Here is a 25,185-nt window from a genome sequence, read left to right on the forward strand (position 1 = left end):
TTGCAAAAGGCTTTTTCTGGTCAGTCTCCATTGCAAATACAGAAGGCTGTCTACTGGGGTGCTTGCAGATCGGCATTCAGAAAACAAGGGAAGGGTTAAACACTGACTCACAATGTTGCTGCAGTACACCAAGGGAAGTTGCTTCTGTTTTCAGTGGAGTGGACTGGAGATTCTTGGGATAAAGAGAAGAAAGGCCCATGGGATTGTGGCATACTTTTGGCGGACTCCCAGGACCTGAGTCAGTGTGAAGGGCTGTGTCTATACTACAAAGCAATAGGGCTTGAACCCTTGGTTTGAGCTTGGACCCTCCAGACTCACAAGGTCCTAGGACCCTAGGTCTGAGCCTGAATCTGAAAGATTTTTGTGAAGATGGAAGTGGGGGTTGGGCTCAAGCCTGAGTGTGAGCCCAGGTTTCCATTGCAGTGAAGACATATCCTATCTATCGATCTATCTAATCTCCTTTTTTCTGTCTTATATTTAATATGCACAAAGATACTATAATAATAATAATAATAAATAACAAATAGGCAGATTCTGCGATCCAGGGCACCTTTAGACACAGTCAAATCTTTGTGTGGATGACAGACCATTGGACAAATCTAGATCCCTTTGAAGCGAATGGCTAAATCCCAATTGTTATGGTTAGCTGCACCTCTGCCCTTTCTCTGGTCTCTGAGCATACCCCCTCTGGTCTCTGCCTCATGCCTGCATCTCTTTTAGGATTGAATTACATGGTTCTTCCACTCTTAACCTGGGTCCCTGGCTACAGCACCTTGTGCACCAAATGGGACTTTTCAGCAGATCAACGGTGTTTGGTACCTGCAGTTCTTCCCTCAGGAACTATGACCGGTAGGAAGTTGAGTGACCAGACAGCCTTCTCCAAACAAAGTTTGATTTATTTATCACAGCCGGACAAAGCATAACATAAGAGGAAATATTACATAGCAATTCCACATTTGTCACACCAAAAACTTCAATGGGATCAAAATTGGGCCTCATTATCCAGGGTCAGATTGTCTTTAGGAAACATGCAAAACCTTTCTCTTCAAAAAAGCCTTTCCATCATAGCAAGGATGATGCAACATTTATTTATTTATTTAGATAAAGAAATACTAAAAAGACACCTATCTAAGGCTCTAGTTGCCCTAACCCATAGTTAATAACACAACAAAATCCCAGAAGCATTAAAATAATCATTTCAGCAGGAAATCAGCTATTCAGACAGCTACAGAGACTCTTTTCTGCCCCTTCATCATTGTTGGAAACAAAACTTGAGCTCTCTCAGAAATTCCACCAAGAGTTGATGACATTAACACACCCAATATATGAGAAAAAAAAAAGAGATCCCTGTCTAATCAAACACACTCCACTCTCTCAAACTCCCATGGCCAAGAACACCTGGAACAAGGAAAGCAACAAACCAATAAACAAAACAAAACAAACAAAAAACAAAAACAGAGACAATGAAGCAAATAAAACCTCTCAGATCCCAAGCAGAATTTTATCCCCCCAAAAAGAAGAAGAGCCAGAGGGACTCCATGAAGTCTACCTGGGACCTAGCTGTGGCTACTCATTTTATGTGCAAGGGGCTTAGATAGCATGTCAACAGAAATCCCTTAGATAAATAGATTCTGATCTTATTTACTCTGGTGTAATTCTACAATTACTTCAATGACTTGAGTGGAGATAGTCTGGATTTTTACCATTATATAAACAGATTGCATGCTACGTTTTTGTGGAAAAAAGTTGTCATGAGTTGAATATATCTACAAAGAAACTCAGAATAAAATCATGATCAAGGGAGAAAGACAGACATTTTATTCTTGGGTGAATAACCTCCACCCAGTCAGTTTCCTCAGTGCAGCTTTGATCTCTTTGTTCCTCATGCTGTAGATTATCGGATTCATCATTGATGGCACCATGGAATAGAGAACAGCCACTACAAGATCCAGACCTGAGGTTGAGTTGGAGGTGGGCTTCAGGTAGGCAAATAAGGAAGTGCAAAAGAACAAGGAGACCACAATGAGGTGAAGAAGGCAGGTGGAGAAGACTTTATGTCGGCCCTGCTCAGAGGGGATTCTAAGCACTGTGGTGAAGATCTGAAAATATGATACAGTTATTAAACCAAAGCAGCTTAAGTCTAAACATGCACTAAAGGCAAGAACCGCAACTTCACTGAGATATGAGTCAGAGCAAGTGAGCTTGAGTAGCTTTGGGATTTCACAGAAGAACTGGTTGATGATGTTGGACTGGCAGAAGGGTAAACTAAAGGTGTTCCCAGTGTGCAGTGCAGAGTACAGAATACCACTGGTCCAGGCACTGGCTGTCATTTGGACACAAGCTCTCCTGTTCATCATTCTCTCGTAGTGCAGTGGTGGGCAAATGGCCACGTATTGGCCATATGCCATGATAGTGAGTAAGGCAACATTGGTTGCAACAAAGAGGACAAAGAGAAAAAGTTGGGAAATGCATCCAGCATAGGAAATTGACCTGGTGTTCATGAGGGAGTTGGCCATGGATTTGGGGATGGTGACAGAGATGGAGCCAATATCTAGGATGGACAGATTCATCAGGAAGAAGTACATGGGGGTGTGAAGGTCGTGGTTGAGGACTACAGCTGTGATGATGAGAAGGTTCCCCACCAGAACTGCCAAGTAAAGCACTAGAAACACCACAAAGTGTAAAATCTGCAGCTCCCAAACTTCAGAGAATCCCAGGAGAAGGAACTCAGTCATGGTGGTTCGGTTGGACATTTTCTTCCTCAGCACATCAAGTCCTGCCTGTGGAGGGCAGGAGAAGGGCACTGGTCAGGATTAGACTGACAGACTGAATTGCCCTGATTCCCCTCTCAGTAATATCTCATTATGTGAATGTCAGAAGTGCACAGCTCTCCCATCACTTTCATTGACTAGGAGTGGTAAGTGCTCCTCCCCCTACAAATCAGACCATTAGTCCTCCACGTTATCACACGCGTGTAAATTGGCATAGCTCCCTAACAGTCAATGGAACTGTATCAGTTTACACCATCTGGGGATCTGGCCAAGATGTGGCTTGATCAAATGCAATATGAAGGATGGAACAAAGTACAACCCAAATCCAACAATTCTAGCCAAGACGGTTCCTCTATTGTGATAAACAGCGGGCTCACAACTTGCGCATGAAACTAAGATCCTAGTAAGCCAACACACCCTGATTCCCACTTTTCAGAGAAAAACGCCATAGATTCACTCAGCCTCCGAAGTGGCAGATTGTCTGTCATGAGTCCACCCCAACATCACATAGACAGCCTGCTACTTGCTTACGAATTGATTTATAGCAACACATACTGGCTAGATTCCATCTCTGTGTAATTAAAGGCTAGTAGCACTGTTCAGTTACTTCTATGTTGTACCAGATTACTCTGTACAACAAGTTTTCAGCTGAAACCTTTTGATTGCCAGAAATTGAAAAAAAAAAAAAAACACCAGGTTTTCAGTGAAAATTCAAAATTTCCCACAGGGGAAATAAAAATCTTACCAGTCATAGATATTTGATCAAACTGGTAATAAAATTCTAAGACTTCAGATGGAAATTCATATTTAGCTTCTTAAATTTCCCCTGTATATTAACCCCAAACATATTGAATTGAAAAAGGACACTTACTGTGATGCTTTTGTGAAATTTGGCACTACTTGTGATGCATTCGATTCTCAAGCGTAAGGATTGCTGGTCATTAGCTATCATGTACCCATCACTGTATTATCCAACAGCCATTTCAATGTCCCTTAGCTGGATTTCCTTCTGCAGTTCCAAGCAGACAGGGATCCAGCCCCAAGGGGGGACTCCCTGCTGCCCTCTTAGGGGAGGCTTGGGTGAGAGGCGATGGACTAAATGGGATTGGGGACTGAAAGCCCTACCCAGCTCTAGAGTTGATCCCGGCTTGTGCAGGCATCAGACATGGTCACAGCCCAGAATGTATCTGCTCTGGGTCTAAATAGCTGAATCCGATCTCCAGGGCTGTAAGCCCAGCTCTGATCTCACCTCTGGAGCAAACAGCCAGACAACCTGCCGAGCTGACCCTAACCCACCTGAGGGGGGACAGCACCCACCCTGGATCTCACAGGATGGCAGCATCCCTGGAAGGACCCTTGGCTAAAAACAAGGCAGGGCTGAGGCCCAGAGTGTGTCCCAAAGGGATTGCAGAATGAAACACTGATTTGAAACACAGACATGTGACCTACAATAGCTAAAAGCCTAGTGGCACCAGAAGCTAAGCTGGCCTGGAATAGCCTATTCCTTCATTAACTCCACATGATTACCTCTGGGGGAGCAGAGTTGTGGTTTGTTTGTTTTTTTCTCCTGCATTATATGAGCAGCTCTTGGGGTGTAGCCACTGGAGGGACCCACAGCTCAGGCTGCCCTGGGAGTTTGAAGCAGGTCACTAAGAGGTACAGAAGCAAACACAAAAAAAAGGGCCGGGTTATGAGCCCTTCTCTGTAACTTTTCCAATTCTAATATATCTCTTTTGAGATGGGGTGACCAGAACTGCTCACAGTATTCAAGGTGTTGGCCTACCATGTATTTATATAATGACATTATGATATTTACTGTCTTATTATCTACCTCTTCCCTATTAGGTTTTTATTTTTTTAATGCCACTCCACATTGAGTGAATGTTTTCAGGGAACTATCCACGATGACTCCAAGATCTCTTTCTTGAGTGGTAACAGTGAACTTAGACCTCATCCTTTTTTATGTATAGCTGGGATTATATTTTCCAATGTGCATTACTTTGCATTTATCAACATTGAATTTTATCTGCCATTTTGTTGCCCTGTCACCCAGTTTAGTGAGATCTCTTTGTAACTGTTCACAGTCACCTTTGGACTTAACTATCCTGAGCAATTTTGTATCATCTTCAAACTTTGTCACCTTACTGCTTACCCCTTTTTCCAGATCATTTATGAACAGGTTGAATAGCACCGCTCCTAGTACAGATCCTTGATGGATCCCACTATTTACCTCTCTCCACTTTGAAAATGGACTGTTTATTCCTAGCCTTAGTTTCCTATCTTTTAACCAGTTACAGATTCATGAGAGGACCTTTCCTCTTATCCCATGACTGCTTACTTTGCTTAAGATCCTTTGTTATACAGGACGTCTGACTAGATGAACACAGTGCTGCCTTCTGGCCTTGGAATCTATGAGTCTATGAAACAAAACAAAATAAAACTAATACTACTACTACTAATAATAATATATTAATATATTCCCATGATGTAATCCTCAGTGATAATAATAATAAAAATGTGTATGCTATTTGGCCCTGAGATCTGGGTCCCACTGTTCCAGGTAAGATGCGAAGAGCTCACAGTATAAATAGACAAGACAGGCCAAGGGTGGGAAGGGAAACAGAGACCCTGAGTTGAAGGGACTTGCCTAAATTCACCCAGCTGAACACGCCCCTTAGAAATTCCCAGTTTTATATGTTTTTGGTATGAGCCCTCTCTGACTGTGACTATGAGCATGTTATAAAATTACTTGGTTTTGATTTCCCTCACATAGAGTGTGTGTGTGTGGGCAGAAGGGACAGACACAGACATGGACACACTGAGTGTCAAAAATTTATGGGCTTAGACATACAGAATCATTTAACTTGGAGAGAGAGAGATTTCCTGTATAATTTGTATTACCCTGACACCTAGAGGCCTCAGTCTCCTAGATGCTTCACAAACACATAGTGAGAGACAGCCTCTGTCACATAGACTGTATAATCCAAACACACAATGGAAGGGAAGGGAACCTGAGGCATAGAGAGGAGAAGTGACTTGTGATAGGTCACACAGCAGGTCAGTGGCCAAGACAGGACTAGATACCAGGTCTCCTGAGTTCCAGTCCTGTGCCCCTAGCCATTGGATCAGAGTCATTTCTCTAGACACTACTGCCTCTCTGTAATTGTGATCACTTCAATTTCTGGGACTATTTATGAAAGTACAATACAGACAGAAAGTAACATTGGCCTCTGGGCCTCTGATCCTGTGCTGTGCAGGGCTTCAGGGAGTGAGTGCCTGAAAGCTCTCAGGAATAGGCATGGCTAAATATCCTTCCAACAGTACCAGAGTTAGCCACACACATCTCGTCTGCAGAGAGCAACAAGTCTTTGTATTTTTCCAGCAGGTCAGCCTCACTGTGAGGAGAGAACAGTTTCTCCTAATATAGTGATAGATAGATAGATAGATAGATAGATAGATAGATAGATAGATAGATAGATAGATAGATGAATGAAAGGAGTCTGGAGTTGGAGGTGAGAAGAGCTGGGAGGATTTCACACACCGGCACAGTAAGTCCGCTGTTGCAATGAAATATATGTGGGGTTTCCAGAGGTGCCTTTTAAGAAAAAATTGTAAATGGTTGTAAATGGACAATATGTATTTTTTCAGATTTTCAGTCTTATTTCAATTTGGACATAGCTCATGCAGTATGGTGCAGATGGTCTCAGGATCCCGTGAAAAGCCAACAGAGAGGAAGATAGTGGGGCTGGAAAGAGAACGGAAACCAGAGCAGGATCTCACATGTATCAGTCTGTGGTCCTCAGTGGTCCAGCAGTGATGTCCAGGCATGCATATTGGTGACCTATGGTCTGGGTGTATGATGAATCAATGATCCTGAGGGCTCATGAGCAAAGGACAGAGTCTCCAGAGCGAAGGGGAAGCCTGTCGAGTTCTCACGTGAGACTCTCACAGGAGTCTGCTCCCTGTTTGATCCTCTCCATCATTTTAAGGACCACAAAAGTGGGTGATGGGCAGTCTAGCCCATTCGCTCATTATATTGTCCACCAATGAAATTATAATGCACTCTTTAATTACACAATCACATATTGCTTTTTCCACTGGACCCCTGGCTCATTCAGTGCACAGGATGGACTTAGTGAGAATCTCTTCAATACTTTGTTTTCTCGTCATTCTTCACTGTGTGCTCCCAGGCCTTATTCACTGCACATTGTTCTACCCTGCTCTGAAGACAAAATAATCCATCATATCTTGGGCTTTTCTAGGGTGCTCATCACTATAATATATGAGTGCTTCATGAAAGGGCTCGGCAAGAACCCGCATGTCCATTTCATGGGATAGGCTCTGATTTCAATATTTATTTTCATTTAAATTGTAATGAAAAATTGAATTTCAAAATTTCCCATGAAATTATTTTTTAAAAACTTTGGGGGTCAATTGGAACATTACATTTCAATAAAAATGAATCATTTTGTTTCAATGTTGACTATATTTTTTATGTTGTTTTAGATTATTTTCTTTTAGTTCATATATTTTTTAAGAATAAATATTTTATTTTAGGAAATGACTCCTCATGCCAAATGTCAAGTCCCTGCTCCAAAGCATAGTCTCACTAGAGCTTAACATGAGCAAAACAATATATTTTCCCCTGGTTCATTCTTGGAAATGTCTCAACTGTTTTGAGGCAGACACCTGGCATAGAAAATATCAGCCCCAATGATTGAAGTCTGGTAAAGTTATAAGCCACAGAAAATAGGGCCCTGTAATGGGAAGTGTCAGGTAACATTAATAAGGGGTAGCATTATCAACGCACCTAGAATAACATCAATCAGTACCCAAATGCCAAATAATAACTTTGTGCATCCTAATGACTTTGACATGTATGCATTGGTTGACCCTAAATTTGAGTGTTCCAGAATGAGAAATCATTAGTCCTTCTGCATGAGATCCAAATGTCATTTATCTTCTTCCTAGTCCCTGCAATCTTTAATTTCTTATAGAAAAAAACAATGATGCTAAAACCTGCAGTTCTTACTCAAGACAGACCATCATTGGGATCAATGGTAGTGAAATGCAGTAGAAATAAAGAGAGCCCAGCTACATGGTGTCCTGATCGTCACTGGATCTTGATCTTGCAGCAGTTGTACTACAAATGCCATTACTGCTAATAAAAATTCTGTCCAGTGTTGCCACATTTTTAAACAGAGATACAGTATGGTGTAGTGATTATGGGGGTTGGAGTCAAGGTTCTTGGGTTCTATTCCCAACTCTCACCTGAGAGTGTGATCTAGTAATTAGGGAAGGATACAGCACAAGGACTCCTGGGTCCTATTCCCAGCTCTGGAAGAGGAGTGGGGTCTAGCGGGTTAGAGAAGTGGGAGACCAGTCAGAACTCTGGGGTTCTTTTATTCTGTTGTTGGTTGTGAGTGATGGGTCATGACTAGAACAGCCAACTGGGTTTCAGGACTCTTCCTGGCTTGTGTTCCTGACTCTATAGCTGGGTCATCATGTGACCATGAGTGAGCCCCTTCACCTCTGAAGGAGATGCTACTCCCATTTACAGCAGTGAAAATGCAGAGTAATTCTACTGCTTTCAATGAAATTACTCCAGATTTACACTGCTGTGCTAACAGCAGAAGCTAGCTATCTGATCTGCAGTTTCCCTTCTGTAAAATGAGCATAAGATTTACCTTACTTTATACATCTTTGAATGAGAAAGTTATACAAAAATCTAAAAAGTAATTGGTCTTGATTATAATCCCATTCAGTCAATGGGCCTGATTATCCTCTCACTCAGCCAGTGTAAATCAGGAGTAACTCCGTTGTAGTCAATGGGATTTATTCTCCTCTCTCTCACTCAGCCTAATGTAAATCAAGAGTAACTACACTGGAGTCAATGGGGCTGATTCCTTCACCCCCATTCCCAGATTAAATCAATCTTCACAAGATAAGGATGTGATCTTAATTCAAGGAAATTATGGTGCTTTACGCAAAAGGAGAGATATTTTACTAGTCTAATCCTGACCATTGTCCTTCCCTCTACAGGCAGTTCATAATGTACTGAGAAAGAAAATGTCCAACCGAACCACTGTGACCGAGTTCCTTCTCATGGGATTCTCTGATGTTCCAGAAGTGGAGATTTTATACTTCATACTGTTCTTAGTAATTTACCTGGCAGCACTGATGGAGAATCTTCTTATCGTCACAGCCATAGCACTTGACCACCATCTTCAGACTCCCATGTACTTCTTCTTGATGAATCTGTCTGTTGTAGACCTTGGTTCCATCTCTGTCAACATCCCGAAATCAATGGCTAATTCCTTAACCCACACTAGGTCAATTTCCTATTTTGGATGTGTTGCCCAGGTTTTTTTCCTCGTCTTCTTGATAGGAGCAAATTTTTTCCTTCTTACTGTCATGGCATACGACCGGTACGTTGCCATCTGCCAACCACTGCACTATGAGAGAGCTATGAACAGGAGAGCTTGTGTCCAAATGGCAGCCAGTGCCTGGATCTGTGGTAGTCTCAATTCTGCACTGCACACAGGGAACACGTTTATGTTAACCTTCTGTGGCGGCAACATGGTGGATCAGTTCTTCTGTGAAATCCCCAAGCTACTAAAGCTCGCCTGCTCTGACTCATACCTCAGTGAAGTTCAGGTTCTCACCTTTAGTGCATGCTTAGGCTTAAGCAGCTTTGTTTTAATAACTTTTTCTTATGTTCAAATCTTCAAAACAGTGCTGAAAATCCCCTCTGAGCAAGGACGCCATAAAGCCTTCTCCACTTGTCTTCCTCACCTCACTGTGGTCTCTTTATTTGTTTTCACTTGCATCTTTGCCTACCTGAAACCCACCTCTAGTTCTACATCGGGTCTGGATCTCGTGGTGGCTCTTCTCTACTCCATGTTACCGCCAATGATGAATCCAGTTATCTATAGCATGAGGAACAAGGACATCAAAGCTGCATTGAGGAGACTGACTGGGTGGACGTTATTCACCAAGAATTAATTGTCTGTCTGTAAATATCCTTTCGCTTTCTTTCTCTTGGTCCATGTCAGTTATTTCCATAACCACACAATTTATACACAGAAGGTCCAGTTTCTACTCTTCGCTGTACCAATGCAAATCCAAATTAACTCCATGGATGTCAATGCACTTGGGATGATTTACACCAGCAGAAGTTCTGGCTTAATAATGGAGTTAAACTGGTGTGCATTTTGTAGGAGGGAAAAATTGGGCTTTCATTCTGTACCAAAGCAATGCCTATTAAACTGCTTTGCCGCTTATACCCATTTCAGGGTTACTTAAAAACACGGAGCTTCTTTCCCTTGTGTGCATAAATCAGGAGTGGTGTGAAAGGAGTCAGACTGTTGAAAATCTGGTATATGGCAGAGCAGAGTCTGACCTTAACTCTGACCTCTGCAAACCAGTGTAGTGCCATTGACTTTGATGAAGCTTAACCAATTTACACCCATCTGGAGATCTGGCCTCTTGACTTCAATGGAACTACATCCATGTAAGCCAGGTGGGGACTGGGCTCATTGAGTCCAATGCCATGACACCAATTGACACAAGCTGTGGATCTAATATCTACATTTTAATATCAAGGAGCTCAATCTATTTAGCTTAACAACGAGACGGTTAAGAGGTGACTTGATCACAGTTTACAAGTACATACACAGTTTGAAGCAGGTCACTAAGAGGCACAGAAGCAAATACGAAAAACTAAGGGCCAGGTTATGAGCTTGTGTTAATGATACAACTGAGTTCATAGTAACTAGGGCTGTGTGCACCTACTAGGGGTCTGGCCCTTTGATAATAATGGTGATATGCTTCAAATCCATATTTTTGGTAGTGAATCTGAACAGAAGAAAATCAAAAGTTTTTAACCAGCTCGCATGATTTTAGCGCTTTGTCTATTGGGAGTAATTACAAGAGTGTAACTTTTAATTGTTTTGGAGTGATTCATTCCCATTACAGATAGAACTTTGGAGGAATTCAGTGTGGTGGAGATTTCATGTATCTGATCTTTAGCTTCTGTTAGTATGAATAGATCGATCTTTCTTTCTGTCTTTATTTCTTTTCAATGACATATTTTTCTTACTGCACACAACACCAAAACAAAAGGCTCATTAGGCTGAAGATGCAATGCTACATTACATTTTTAAAAAATCTTTAATTCACATTGTTTTCTGGCACATCAGAGAGATTGAGTAACATGAATGGTCAGATTCCCAGGTGGTGTAAATCAGTGTGACTCCATTGGAGTCAGTGGGCCAGATTCCTTTCTGGTGTAAATAGGTGTCGCTCCTTTGCAGTCAATGTGGTAGATCCCCCAGCTGGGGAAAATCATCCATAGCCCCATTGGAATCAATGAGGCCAGATCCCAGCTGGCATAAATCGGTCATAGTGATATGGAGCTATGGTAGTTTACATGAGCTGAAATCTGTACCATGATGCCTAGCTTTATTTTTGTTCCTGTGTTGGAGTTTCTCATTGCTTAATGGCACCATCCTATTTCAATACCCCTGGAAGATTCTAAGGTTGTAAAATCATGGTTTAATAGACAGAAATCTGAGACATGTGCACCCAGCTGGTAAACTGGCTGGTGAGTATATAGACAGTAAGCCTAGGGCTGATAGGAAACATAGCAGGGATGGAGAGGGATCAGAGGATCAGGAGAGAGTGGGGTGGGGAGAAGTGGTGCTACTTCTGTAATTAACTGGGCTGTATTTCCCAGTCCATCCACTGAGGGCAAGCATGGTCAGGGAGCAGCAGCTTGCACCTCAACCTTATGGAGTTAATTTTCTGACTGGCTCAGGCTCTCTGCAGACTCAGGCAAGTGTTCCTGTGCTGGTCACACTTGATGCAGTTTCTCCGTCTCAGAGCGATTAGTTCAGGCTCTCTGAAGACTCAGCTGGGTGTTGCTCTGTTGGTTACACTTGGCTATCATCGAAGTCTTGGGTTATATTTTCAAACTTTCCATCCCATGAGGAATAGAAAATTCATTTTATTTAAAAAATGAAAGCTGAGATTCCGCTGCAATGGCCTGACTCCTGGAGTTGGGTCCTTGATGCTGGCTTATAGTGCTTAACCCTTAATCCATCCTCAAATTCTTTCCAAGTATCATATTTCCATATACACAATTCCTGTAACTTGTGAGGGACTTTATGTGAAATTGAATGTACAAGGGAGGGGCTCCCCATAATTGTGTTTAGATGGAGAGGTACGTGGTGCAATCAGGAATGAAAGAAGTTTCCTCAAGATTATCTTTCTACTGACATATGGTCCGTGATTTGAAAAAAAAAGAGTTTGAGAATTTCTGGACAGAAAGGTCTGCCCAGGTGGGTCACATTTCAGGATTGGGACAAAATAAAAGCGATATCTGAAGATGTGGCTCAAAATAATTATTGCAAACATTGTCTTAATATTAACAAGACAGCAAATAGTACTGCTGACGGATCCCTAAAATGACCTGGACTTGGCACATGGGGTGATGCATCATATTGACCTTCTATAAAAGAACTAAAATGTCACCCTCTTATAGTCCAGAAACTGTGAAAATTTCACCTTGTCTGCAGGAAGCTAAGGAATTTAACCATTTATATGGGGACTCAGGCCCAGAACCACAAAGGCCTTTAGCTGTTGCAACATAGAGCACTGCAGCTTCTAAATTTTAGGTGATCGAAAATCATTGGAACAGCAATGCAATCCCAGCCTGAATTAGGTGCCAGGCTCCCTTTACAATGCATGGGGAGAGATAGGTGCCTTAGAAGGGGATCCCCAAAAGCCAGCCTGCCAGACATCTCCTCGTATAAACTAGCCTCTAGGAAATGTCCACCAGAAGGGCATGTCCTAAGCCCCTCCCCTCTTCTGGAGTTCTGCGCCCAAGTCCAGTTAGCAGGAAGGTTCCTAATTCTGCCAGCAATCCACAGCCCAACACGCAAGACAGCACTGCTCCACCTACCTTCCCTCAGTTCGTGGATCACTGTGAGGCCTACACAGGAGTTAGGCATCTGGGGCTTAGAGTGAGACAGTGGTTCACATGCCCAGAGGCAGAAATTCTAGTGCCTGGAGAACATTTACCCTGACAACTTAGGCAACGAGTGAGCTTAGGCACCTTCATGGTTAGCTGGCAGCCGAGTGGGGGTTTTCTGGATCACAGTGGTGCCTAAAACTGGGACTTAGGCTCCTAAATCTGGGGTTTAGGTGCTGAAGGCCCTTTGTGGTTCTGGGACTCATTGTTCAGTCATTATTAATGCCCACATACAACCACACGCACATAATAATATTCAGTCCTAAATATACAACCATGCACATCTAGAAACACACACACAATAATGATCGCTCACAACAAACAGAATATGCTTCACTAACACATACATGCCATTATACATTCACTAATGCACATTAACATCATGTACGTTCAAAAAGATACATACAGGAATGTAAAACTCACATGCATGTTGGTTACCCTCTGGAACGCACTCAGAATAATGTACATTGACAAACACACACACATTCATGCAAATTTATTCACTAGCAGATACAGAGTCAAAGCAAAGACTCAGAAATGGGGACTTATAATGGAATCTCACAAACAGACAGACATAGGCTGGATCTGCACTAGTCAGTTTTGCCATTTTAGCAATGACAGTCAGGGGTAACATTGCTATAGTGGGTATTATTAAGGGTAAACACGGGTCTACCAGCTCCATAAGCTAAATTTACACTAGGAAGGTTTGCTATTATCGCTATTTGGGCAAAGCTTTCCTAGCGTACTCCTGACTGTATGTTGTCTGTCTGTCTGTCTCTTTCGCTCTCTCTCTCACACACACACACGCACAAAGTCTCCTCCACTCACTGCCAATGGGCAAAATTATTAAAATAACCTAAGAGATTTAAGAACCTAAATTTAATTTTCTAAAGCAATTTAAGCACTTAGGAGTCGAAGTCTTGTTGTCTTTGAATGGGACTTAGGCTACTGATTGACTAGGACACTGTTAAAAATGGGACTTTGGCTCCTAAGTCACTTAGATGCTTTAGAACATTTTACACCTTAGACTTTTATATAATTCCTAACTTAGAAACACAGTCCAGTGCCTAGGGGTTCCTTGAAGAAATACAGCTTCCTCCTGAGGCCCTCTTTGACCTTCTTGTTCCTCAGGCTGTAGATGAACAAGTTCATCAAGGGCGTCATCACCGTGTGTAGGCCTTACTGGAGCCCTAGGAATACTTGATGGGGTGAACCAAAGTAGGCCTGACCTTGGCAGAATAGTAACGGTCTAGGTGTCAGATAACCAAGTAAGCACATTCCTGACCGGAGAGGATGGTACAAAAGGACTCAGCTCCCTCAAGTAACAATGTAAATGCATTCCTAAGACATGGTACAAGAACACATTGACCCCTCATAAAGATAAGGAGGGGATGACAGGATAATGGACGAGGATGTTTTGTTCAGACTAGCAGGTATGAGGATTAGGGTGGTAACTAACAACATGTGGAGTGTAATACGGCACTTGTGTGTATCAATATATAAAAGGAGAAGTCATAAGAGGGGCATCTTAGTGCTAGCCGAGGGGACAGCATCCTGGTGTGATGATTGAACCAGTACCATTGGCACAGGCATACATGTGTTAGTGCACCTCTAACTCCTGTGGGGCACTAATAACATGCTTTGCTGACAATAAACCAGGCCGAGCGCCTTTGTCACCTAACTAAGCCTGTGGTCTTTCTTTATGAACAACATCGAGGTCTGCCGAATCAGCAAACTGAATTCCCTGCTCGTGCAGCTGACATACAAGCTCCAAGAACAGCAACACCGAGCAGCCTTATCAACTCTCTGCAGCACTAATAAATCTTCAGGCTCCCGGGTACTTCTTCCTGATGAATCTGTCCATCCTAGACCTCGGCTTCATCTTGATCTAATCATTTTCCACAGAGCAGCTTTGATCTCCTTGTTCCTTATGCTATAGATGATAGGATTCATCACTGGAGGCACCATGGAATAGAGAACAGACACCATGAGATATAGACCCAATGGAGAGCTGGAGATGGGTTTTCAGGTAGGCAAAGATGTCAGAACAAATAAACAAAGAGATCACACTGAGCGGGGGGGAAGGCAGGTGGAGAAGGCTTTATGCTGGCCCTGCTCAGAGGTGATTCTCAGCACTGTTTTGAAGATTTGAACATAATAACACATGTGATACAGGAGGGCCAGGGAGCAGTGGGAAAGTGCTAGAGGGGAAATACATAAGCCCTAGGCTAATTAAGGTGTGGTTCCCTGTAGGCAAGGGAGTGTTGCTACAGGTTAATGGGAGCACCTGTAGTCAATTAAGGCCCTGTCAGGAACCTAATAAAACCCCCTGCTTCAGGCAGTCATGGAGGAGGAGGAAGGAGAGAGGACTGGAGCTTGGAGGTGTGTTCTGAAAAAGCAGAGAACCAGAAAAACCAGGGAGACCCTCCCCCAGCATCTAAGGAGAGAGGGTAACCCAACCCAAATGGGAAGAGGTTAAGAACCCGCAGGGGTTGAGAGGGGCTGGGGCTCAGAGTGAGGAGCAAACCCAGACCTCTGTCCCGCTTCCCTCCTCTACCACCTTCTCAGGCCGCTAGCGGGAACCTAGGTGCCCCAAGAACAGGGGCAAGGGGTGGCATCTTAGCCCTCCACCACCAAGAAAAGCACAGGACCCACCATATTAACATCAACCATCTTGTCACACACAGTTATTAAAACAAAGCAGCTCAAGACTAAGTATGCACCAAATGCAAGAATACCAACTTCACTGAGATGTGAGTCAGAGCAGGCAAGCTTGAGTAGTTGGGGCATTTCACAGAAGAACTGAGCCACCATGTTCCCTCCATAGAAGGTTAACTCAAGTGTGTTACCGGTGTGAAGTGCAGAATTGAGAATTCCACTGATACAGGCACTGGTTGCCATTTGGACACCAGTTGCCCTGTTCATTACTCTCTCATAGAGCAGTGGTTGACAGATGGCAATGTATTCGTCATACATCATGATGGGGAATAATGCTATAGCTTCTGAAGCGAAGAACATGAAGAGAAAGTCTAGGGTGAAACATCCAGAATAAGAAATCGACCTGGTGTTTAAGAGGGAGCTGGCCAAGGATTTGGGGATACTGACAGAGAAGGAGAAGACGGACAAATTCATTAGGAAAAGTACATGAGGGTGTGAAGATGGTGGTCAAGGACTATGACTATGATGATGAGAAGGCTCCTCACCCAGGACACCAGATAAAGCACTAGAAACACAGGACGTGTAAAATCTGCATCTCCTGAACATGAGAGAAGGAACTTGGTCATGGTGGTTCAGCTGGACATTTTCTTCCTCAGCACATTGTGTCTTGCTGATGGAGGGAAGGACAAAGGTACTGGTCAGGATCAGAGTGACAGAGGGAAGGACCCTGATTCCCCTCTCAGTAATATCTCTTGATGGGACTGTCGAAGGAGCACAGAACTTGTAACTTCTATTGAGTAGGAATTGCCACTGTGCCTCGCCTCAGACGTCTGTCAGGTGTGTTATCACACTAGTGTCAATTAACTTAGCACTCTTGAAGTCAATGGACGTGCATCAGTTTACACCATCTGAGGATCTGGCCCAAGATGTTGCTGATCAAAGACATTAAAAAGTGGAACAACTTGCAATCCAAACCCATCAGACCCAGGAAAGATGGTCCCTCAGTTCTGGCAGGGAATAGACTAACAACTTGGGTACAGCTCTAAAATACTAAAATGGAAACACACCCTGATTCCCACTTTCCAGGGAAATACGACACAGTCTGATCCCCACATCCTATGATCTAACTTGTCTGTGAGAACATAAGCAAGGCAATACTGGGTCAGACCAATGATCCATACAGCCCACTATACTGACAGTGGCCAGTGCCAGATGCTTCAGAGGGAATGAGCAGAACACAGTAATTTTGAGAGCTCCATCCCCTGTTGTCCTGTTCCAGCTTCTGGCAGTCAGAGGTTTAGAGACACCTGGAGCATGGGGTTGCATCCCTTACATCTGAGCTAACAGCCATTGATGGCCCTATATTCCATGAACATATCTTAGTCTTTTTCCAACCCAGTTATACTTTTGGCCTTCACAACATCCCATGGCAATGAGTTCTACAGGTTGACTATGCATTGTGTGTAAAAGTACTTCCTTTTCTTTGTTTTAAACATGCAGCCTATTAATTTCATTGAGTGACCCCCTAAGTCTTGTGTTATGTGAAGGGGTAAATAAAATTTCCTTATTCATTTTCTCCACACCATTCATGATTTTATAGACCCTAATAATTTTCATTGCCCCTCTCTGTAACCTTTCCAATTCTAATATATCTCTTTTGAGATGGGGTGACCAGAACTGCTCACAGTATTCAAGGTGTTGGCCTACCATGTATTTATATAGTGGAATTACGATATTTATTGTCTTATTATCTACCCCTTTCCTAATGGTTCCTATTAGGTTTTTTTTTTTTTTTTTTTTTGAATGCCACTGCACACTGAGTGGATGTTTTCAGGGAACAATCCACCATGACTCCAAGATCTCTTTCTTGAGTGGTAACAGTGAACTTAGACTTCACCCTTTTTTATGTATAGCTAGAATTATATTTTCCAATGTGCATTACTTTGCATTTATCAACATTGAATTTTATCTGCCATTTTGTCGCCCTGTCACCCAGTTTAGTGAGATCTCTTTGTAACTCTTCACAGTCACCTTTGGACTTAACTATCCTGAGTAATTTTGTATCATCTTCAAACTTTGTCACCTTACTGCTTACCCCTTTTTCCAGATCATTTATGAACAGGTTGACTAGCACCGCTCCCAGTACAGATCTTTGATGGATCCCACTATTTACCTCTCTCCACTTTGAAAACGGACTGTTTATTTCTAGCCTTAGTTTCCTATCTTTTAACCAGTTACAGATTCATGAGAGGACCTTCCCTCTTATCCTATGACTGCTTACTTTGCTTAAGATCCTTTGTTATACAGGACGCCTGACTAGATGAACAGTGCTCCCTTCTGGCTTTGGAATCTATGAGTCTATGAAACAAAACAAAATAAAACTAATAATAATAATAATATATTAATATATTCCCATGATGTAATCCTCAGTGATAATAATAATAAAAATGTGTATGCTAGTTGGCCCTGAGATCTGAGTCCCACTGTTCCAGGTAGGATGCGAAGAGCTCACAGTATAAATAGACAAGCCAGGCCAAGGGTGGGAAGGGAAACAGAGACCCTGAGTTGAAGGGACTTGCCTAAATTCACCCAGCTGAACACGCCCCTTAGAAATTCCCAGCTTTATATGTTTTTGGTATGAGCCGTCTCTGACTGTGACTATGAGCACGTTATAAAATTACCTGGTTTTGATTTCCCTCACATAGAGTGTGTGTGTGTGGGCAGAGGGAACAGACACAGACATGGACACACTGAGTGTCAAAAATTTATGGGCTTAGACATACAGAATCATTTAATTTAGAGACAGAGAGATTTCCTGTATAATTCGTATTACCCTGACACCTAGAGGCCTCAGTCTCCTAGATGCTTCACAAACACATAGTGAGAGACAGTCTCTGTCACATAGACTGTATAATCCAAACACACAATGGAAGGGAGAGGAACCTGAGGCATAGAGAGGAGAAGTGACTTGTGATAGGTCACACAGCAGGTCAGTGTCAAGACAGGACTAGATACCAGGTCTCCTGAGTTCCAGTCCTGTGCCCCTAGCCATTGGATCAGAGTCATTGGTCTATACATTACTGCTTCTCTGTAATTGTGATCAGTTCAGTTTCTGGGAATATTTATGAAAGTACAATACAGACAGAAAGTAACGTTGGCCTCTGGGCCTCTGATCCTGTGCTGTGCAGGGCTTCAGAGAGTGAGTGCCTGAAAACCCTTAGGAATAGGCAAAGATAAATATACTTCCAACAGCACCAGAGATAGCCACACACAGCTTGTCTGCAGAGAGCGAAAGGTCTTAGTATTTTTACAGCAGGACAGCCTCAGTATGAGGAGAAAACAGTTCTCCTATTATAGTGATAGATAGATAGATAGATAGATAGATAGATAGATAGATAGATAGATAGATAGATAGATAGATAGATGAATGAAAGGAGTCTGGAGTTGGAGGTGAGAAGAGCTGGGAGGATTTCACACACCGGCATAGTAAGTCTGCTGTTGCAATGAAATATATGTGGGGTTTCCAGAGGTGCCTTTTAAGGAAAAAATTGTAAATGGTTGTAAATGGACAATATGTATTTTTTCAGATTTTCAGTCTTATTTCAATTTGGACATAGCTCATGCAGTATGGTGCAGCTGGTCTCAGGATCCCGTGAAAAGCCAACAGAGAGGAAGATAGTGGGGCTGGAAAGAGAACGGAAACCAGAGCAGGATCTCACATGTATCAGTCTGTGGTCCTCAGTGGTCCAGCAGTGATGTCCAGGCATGCATACTGGTGACCTATGGTCTGGGTGTATGATGAATCAATGATCCTCAGGGCTCATGAGCAAAGGACAGAGTCTCCAGAGCGAAGGGGAAGCCTGTCGAGTTCTCACGTGAGACTCTCACAGGAGTCTGCTCCCTGTTTGATCCTCTCCATCATTTTAAGGACCACAAAAGTGGGTGATGGGCAGTCTAGCCCATTCGCTCATTATATTGTCCACCAATGAAATTATAATGCACTTTTTAATTACACAATCACATATTGCTTTTTCCACTGGACCCCTGGCTCATTCAGTGCACAGGATGGACTTAGTGAGAATCTCTTCAATACTTTGTTTTCTCGTCATTCTTCACTGTGTGCTCCCAGGCCTTATTCACTGCACATTGTTCTACTCTGCTCTGAAGACAAAATAATCCATTGTATCTTGAAGGGCTTTTCTATGGTGCTCATCACTATAATATATGAGTGCTTCATGAAAGGGCTCGGCAAGAACCCGCATGTCCATTTCATGGGATAGGCTGTGATTTCAAAATTTATTTTCATTTAAATTGTAATGAAAAATTGAATTTCAAAATTTCCCGTGAAATGATTTTTTAAAAACTTTGGGGGACAACTGGAACATTACATTTCAATAAAAGTGAAGCATTTTGTTTCAATGTTGACTATATTTTTTATGTTGTTTTAGATTATTTTATTTTAGTTCATATATTTTTTAAGAATAAATATTTTATTTTAGGAAATGACTCCTCATGCCAAATGTCAAGTCCCTGCTCCAAAGCATAGTCTCACTGGAGCTTAATATGAGCAAAACAATATATTTTCCCCTGGTTCATTCTTGGAAATGTCTCAACTGTTTTGAGGCAGACACCTGGCATAGAAAATATCAGCCCCAATGATTGAAGTCTGGTAAAGTTATAAGCAACAGAAAATAGGGCTCTGTAATGGGAAGTGTCAGGCAACATTAATAAGAGGTAGCGTTATCAACCCACCTAGAATAACATCAATCAGTACCCAAATGCCAAATAATAACTTTGTGCACCCTAATGACTTTGACATGTATGCATTGGTTGACCCTAAATTTGATTGTTCCAGAATGAGAAATCATTAGTCCTTCTGCATGAGATCCAAATGTCATTTATCTTCTTCCTAATCACTGCAATCTTTAATTTCTTATAGAAAAAACCAATGATGCTAAATCCTGCAGTTCTTACTCAAGACAGACCATCATTGGAATCAATGGCAGTGAAATGCAGTAGAAATAAAGAGAGCCCAGCTACATGGTGTCCTGATCGTCACTGGATCTTGATCTTGGAGCAGTTCTCCTACAAATGCCATTACTGCTAATAAAAATTCTGTCCAGTGTTGCCACATTTTTAAACAGAGATACAGTATGGTGTAGTGATTATGGGGGTTGGAGTCAAGGTTCTTGGGTTCTATTCCCAACTCTCACCTGAGAGTGCGATCTAGTAATTAGGGACGGGTTCAGCACCAGGACTCCTGGGTTCTATTCCCAGCTCTGGGAGAGGAGTGGGGTCTAGCGGGTTAGAGAAGTGGGAGACCAGTCAGAACTTTGGGGTTCTTTTATTCTGTTTTTGGTTGTGAGTGATGGGTTATGACTAGAACAGCCAACTGGGTTTCAGGACTCTTCTTGGCTTGTGTTCCTTGACTCTATAGCTGGGTCATTATGTGACCATGAGTGAGCCCTTTCACCTCTGAGGGAGATGCTACTCCCATTTATAGCAGTGTAAACGCAGAGTAATTCTACTGCTTTCAATGAAATTACTCCAGATTTACACTGCTGTGCTAACAGCAGAAGCTAGCTATCTGGTCTGCAGTTTCCCTTCTGTAAAATGAGGATAGGGTTTACCTAACTTTATACATCTTTGAATGAAAAAGTTACACAAGGACCTAAAAAGTAATTGGTCCTGATTATAATCCCATTCAGTCAATAAGCCTGATTATGCTCTCACTCAGCCAGTGTAAATCAGGAGTAACTCCGTTGTATTCAATGGGACTTATTCTCCTCTCTCTCATTCAGCATAATGTAAATCAAGAGTAACTACACTGGAGTCAAGGGGGCTGATTCCCTCACCCCCATTCCTAGATTACATCAATCTTCACAAGGTAAGGATGTGATCTTAACTCGAGGAAATTATGGTGATTTACACAAAAGGAGAGATATTTTACTAGTCTAATCCTGTCCATTGTCCTTCCCTCTACAGGCAGTTCACAATCTATTGAGAAAGAAAATGTCCAATCGAACCACCGTGACTACATTCCTTCTCCTGGGATTCTCTGATGTTCCAGAGGTGCAGATTGTATACTTCATACTGTTCTTAGTAATTTACCTGGCAGCACTGATGGAGAATCTTCTTATCATCACAGCCATAGCACTTGACCACCACCTTCACACACCCATGTACTTCTTCTTGATGAATCTGTCTGTCATAGACCTTGGCTCCATCTCTGTCAACATCCCGAAATCAATGGCTAATTCCCTAACCCACACTAGGTCAATTTCCTATGCTGGATGTGTCACCCAGGTTTTTTTCCTCGTCTTCTTGATAGGAACAGATTTTTTCCTTCTTACTGTCATGGCATACGACCGGTACGTTGCTATCTGCCAACCACTACACTATGAGAGAGTTATGAAGAGGAGAGCTTGTGTCCAAATGGCAGCCAGTGTCTGGATCAGTGGTAGTCTCTTTTCTGCACTGCACACTGGGAACACGTTTGCATTAACCTTCTGTGGAGGCAACATGGTGGATCAGTTCTTCTGTGAAATCCCCAAGCTACTAAAGCTCGCCTGCTCTGACTCATACCTCAGTGAAGTTCAGGTTCTCACCTTTAGTGCATGCTTAGGCTTAGGCTGCTTTCTTTTAATAACTTTTTCTTATGTTCAAATCTTCAAGACAGTGCTGAGAATCCCCTCTGAGCAAGGACGCCATAAAGCCTTCTCCACTTGTCTTCCTCACCTCATTGTGGTCTCTTTATTTGTTTTCACTTGCATCTTTGCCTACCTGAAACCCACCTCTAGTTCTACATCGGGTCTGGATCTCGTGGTGGCTCTTCTCTACTCCATGTTACCGCCAATGATGAATCCAGTTATCTATAGCATGAGGAACAAGGACATCAAAGCTGCATTGAGGAGACTGACTGGGTGGACGTTATTCACCAAGAATTAATTGTCTGTCTGTAAATATCCTTTCACTTTCTTTCTCTTGGTCCATGTCAGTTATTTCCATAACCACACAATTTATACACAGAAGGTCCAGTTTCTACTCTTCGCTGCACCAAGGCAAATCCAAATTAACTCCATGGATGTCAATGCACTTGGGATGTTTTACACCAGCAGAAGTTCTGGCTTAATAATGGAGTTAAACTGGTGTGCATTTTGTGGGAGGGAGGAATTGGGCTTTCATTCTGTACCAAAGCAATGCCTATTAAACTGCTTTGCTGCTTATACCCATTTCAGGGTTACTTAAAAACATGGAGCTTCTTTCCCTTGTGTGCTTAAATCAGGAGTGGTGTCAAAGGAGTCAGACTGGTGTAAATCTGGTATATGGGAGAGCAGAGTCTGACCTTAACTCTGACCTCTGCAAACCAGTGTAATGCCATTGACTTTGATAAAGCTTAACCAATTTTCACCACCTGGAGATCTGACCTCTTGACTTCAATGGAATTACATCCATGTAAACCAGGTGGGGACTGGGCTCATTGAGTCCAATGCCATGACACCAATTGACACAAGCTGTGGATCTAACATCAACATTTTAATATCAAGGAGCTCAATCTATTTAGCTTAATAAAGAGTCGGTTAAGAGGTGACTTGATCACAGTTTACAAGTACAAACACAGAGAACAAATATTTGAAAATGTGCTCTTCAGTCTAGCTGAGAGGGTTGTATCAGAATTCAATGGCTGGAAGTTGAAGACAAATTCAGACTGGAAATAAGGCATACAATTTTAAACTTTATTTTTATTGTTTTTGTATAAAATATAAGCACGTAACAAAACAAAAGATATAAATACTTGCACAAGATGGAAATACAATATGCATAACAAAATTCAGTGTTCATTATTTGTAAAATCCGGAAAAAACAAAACCAAACAAAACAAAAACCCTGAAGCCATAGAGATCATGCTTCAATTATTAAAGTGACTAAATAGATAAATAAATGAGTCATTTTTTCCCATTAACACAGTTGCAGAGAGCTCACCAGAGTAGTCTGTGTATGACGGAGGAATTGCAGATTTCCGTTTTCTCAAAATAACTCTTTTGGACACTAAAATAGTTATTGCAATCCATTTATTAATGTTAACTGGTAATATCAACACATCCAGCACCCCTAAAATACACAAGCTTGGAGAAGGAAAGATAGCAATACAGTTTTTGAGAGAACACTGAATATGGTGTTCAGAACACATGCATTTTTTGATAGGTAGAGACAATGTGTGAAAAGTTGGCATGTGGCTGCTTGTATCTCCAACATTCACTGTGTGTTGCCAATCTCAGCTTAAACAAATGTTCTGCAGTCCAGAGGTATCAGTTTACTATCTTTTTCTGGAAGAATCACAAGGATAAAAAACTTGAATTATCTTTCACATTAAGCTAGATATCCTCCCAGGCTTCTGATGTGATAATAAGGCTAAGTTCTTTTCCCCATTTTTCTTTGAGACTGCGATTGAGAGGGTAATGCAAAACATTAAGCCAACCTGTGGCGGGGTTGGTCTCACCACTGCAGCACCTCCTACTGGTTTTCTCCGGGAATTAGCTCAGTCCAGTGGAGCGCCCTCTCCTGATGGTGTCCCGCCTGATGTCTCGCCCTTGGTTGGCGTCGGAGCCCGCGTTTCTCACCAGCTCGCGGCATTCTCTTCAGGACCACTGCCCTCCAGCAGTGCCCCTTAGTCCATCCACACCCCCTTCCGGGGGGGGGTTGATCAGCAGTCTCTCTGCACCCCAGCCACTATGTCCAACCGTACACCCCCAAAGTCTAATCCCTTCTGTCAGGGATCTGGCGTAGTCTGTGATGGCTGCTCCCCACGGCTGATGGCTGGGTGTACTGCAAGGGGGGAAAGGCGGGGACCCATGCCCGCCCTCTACTCTGGGACCCAGCCCAGGGACCCTCTGGCGGCAGCCTCGCTGTCCTCCTTCTCTCCCTTCATCGGGACGCTTCCCCTACGGTCCCTTGCACCTGCTAGGCCCTTCCCTTCAGGGCCTGCAGCCTGGCAGGCTACAGGCTAGAGCTCCCTTCTGCTCCCCGAGCCTGTCCAGCACTGTGCTGTCCACAGTGCTAGTCTCCCAGCTCTGGAGACTGACCTTCCACTGTTGAAGGTCTGGGACAGACTGATTCTTCTCTCCCGGAGCAGCCTTTTATAGGGCTGAGCCTGGCCCTGATTGGTTGTCTCCAATCTGTGCCCCGATTGTCTCCCAATAAGCCCTTCTCTAAGTGGCTGCCCATCTGCACAGGCACACTGGCCTGCTGCAGCCAACACTCTCAGGGAGTAGGGCAGCCGCCCCACTACACACCCATATGTAATTCCTACAAATTGACCTTTTCCCCCATATTTCTTAACATGTTCTTCTAGAGGTGAAAGAGTTGAAACAGACTGATCGTCCCTGATCCTAGCATGAATCCTTCATCATAGCCACTGAAGGAAAGAACTGTAAAACAGTAGTAGCTGATATTTGTTACACTTGTAATCGAAGGAGGCCAGTCTATCATCTTGTATTATATCTTCAATTTTTGTTAATCCTTTTTCTATCCAAATTGTCTTAAGTGTGGAATTGATCTTGATCCTGAGGCAGGGGGTATCCCATAGCGGTACAAAAAGAGAATTAGTAAGATCAGATGCTGTAATCATCTTAATGCATTGCAGGATGCCCCATGTAGATACAAAGATTGGATTTTTCCCTAAGGGTGCTGGTAGCCTAAGGTATATGAAAGAAGTGAGGGACG

At 42.8% G+C, this 25,185-nt stretch overlaps 3 protein-coding genes across 3 annotated transcripts; 2 read left to right on the forward strand and 1 right to left on the reverse strand.

The window, feature by feature from the left end:
• Positions 1–1,817: 1,817 nt before the first annotated feature.
• LOC128848013 (olfactory receptor 14I1-like) lies at positions 1,818–2,753 on the reverse strand. The gene has a single exon (XM_054047724.1). The coding sequence runs from the start codon at positions 2,751–2,753 to the stop codon at positions 1,818–1,820; it is 936 nt and encodes a 311-aa protein (XP_053903699.1).
• A 6,087-nt stretch (positions 2,754–8,840) lies between these two features.
• Positions 8,841–9,776, forward strand: LOC128848440 (olfactory receptor 14A16-like). Its single transcript, XM_054048441.1, has one exon. The coding sequence runs from the start codon at positions 8,841–8,843 to the stop codon at positions 9,774–9,776; it is 936 nt and encodes a 311-aa protein (XP_053904416.1).
• Positions 9,777–21,474: 11,698 nt separating this feature from the next.
• On the forward strand, positions 21,475–22,410 carry LOC128848124 (olfactory receptor 14A16-like). Its single transcript, XM_054047913.1, has one exon. It carries the CDS (start codon positions 21,475–21,477, stop codon positions 22,408–22,410), a length of 936 nt encoding a protein of 311 aa, XP_053903888.1.
• The last annotated feature ends 2,775 nt before the right edge of the window (positions 22,411–25,185 follow it).

The sequence above is a fragment of the Malaclemys terrapin genome, chromosome 13, assembly GCF_027887155.1.
Source record: "Malaclemys terrapin pileata isolate rMalTer1 chromosome 13, rMalTer1.hap1, whole genome shotgun sequence".
Classification (NCBI taxonomy): domain Eukaryota; kingdom Metazoa; phylum Chordata; order Testudines; family Emydidae; genus Malaclemys; species Malaclemys terrapin.

Coding starts and splice junctions, on each gene's coding strand:
- LOC128848013 (XM_054047724.1), bottom strand. CDS start 2,753: ATGTCCAACCGAACCACCATGACTGAGTTCCTTCTCCTGGGATTCTCT.
- LOC128848440 (XM_054048441.1), top strand. CDS start 8,841: ATGTCCAACCGAACCACTGTGACCGAGTTCCTTCTCATGGGATTCTCT.
- LOC128848124 (XM_054047913.1), top strand. CDS start 21,475: ATGTCCAATCGAACCACCGTGACTACATTCCTTCTCCTGGGATTCTCT.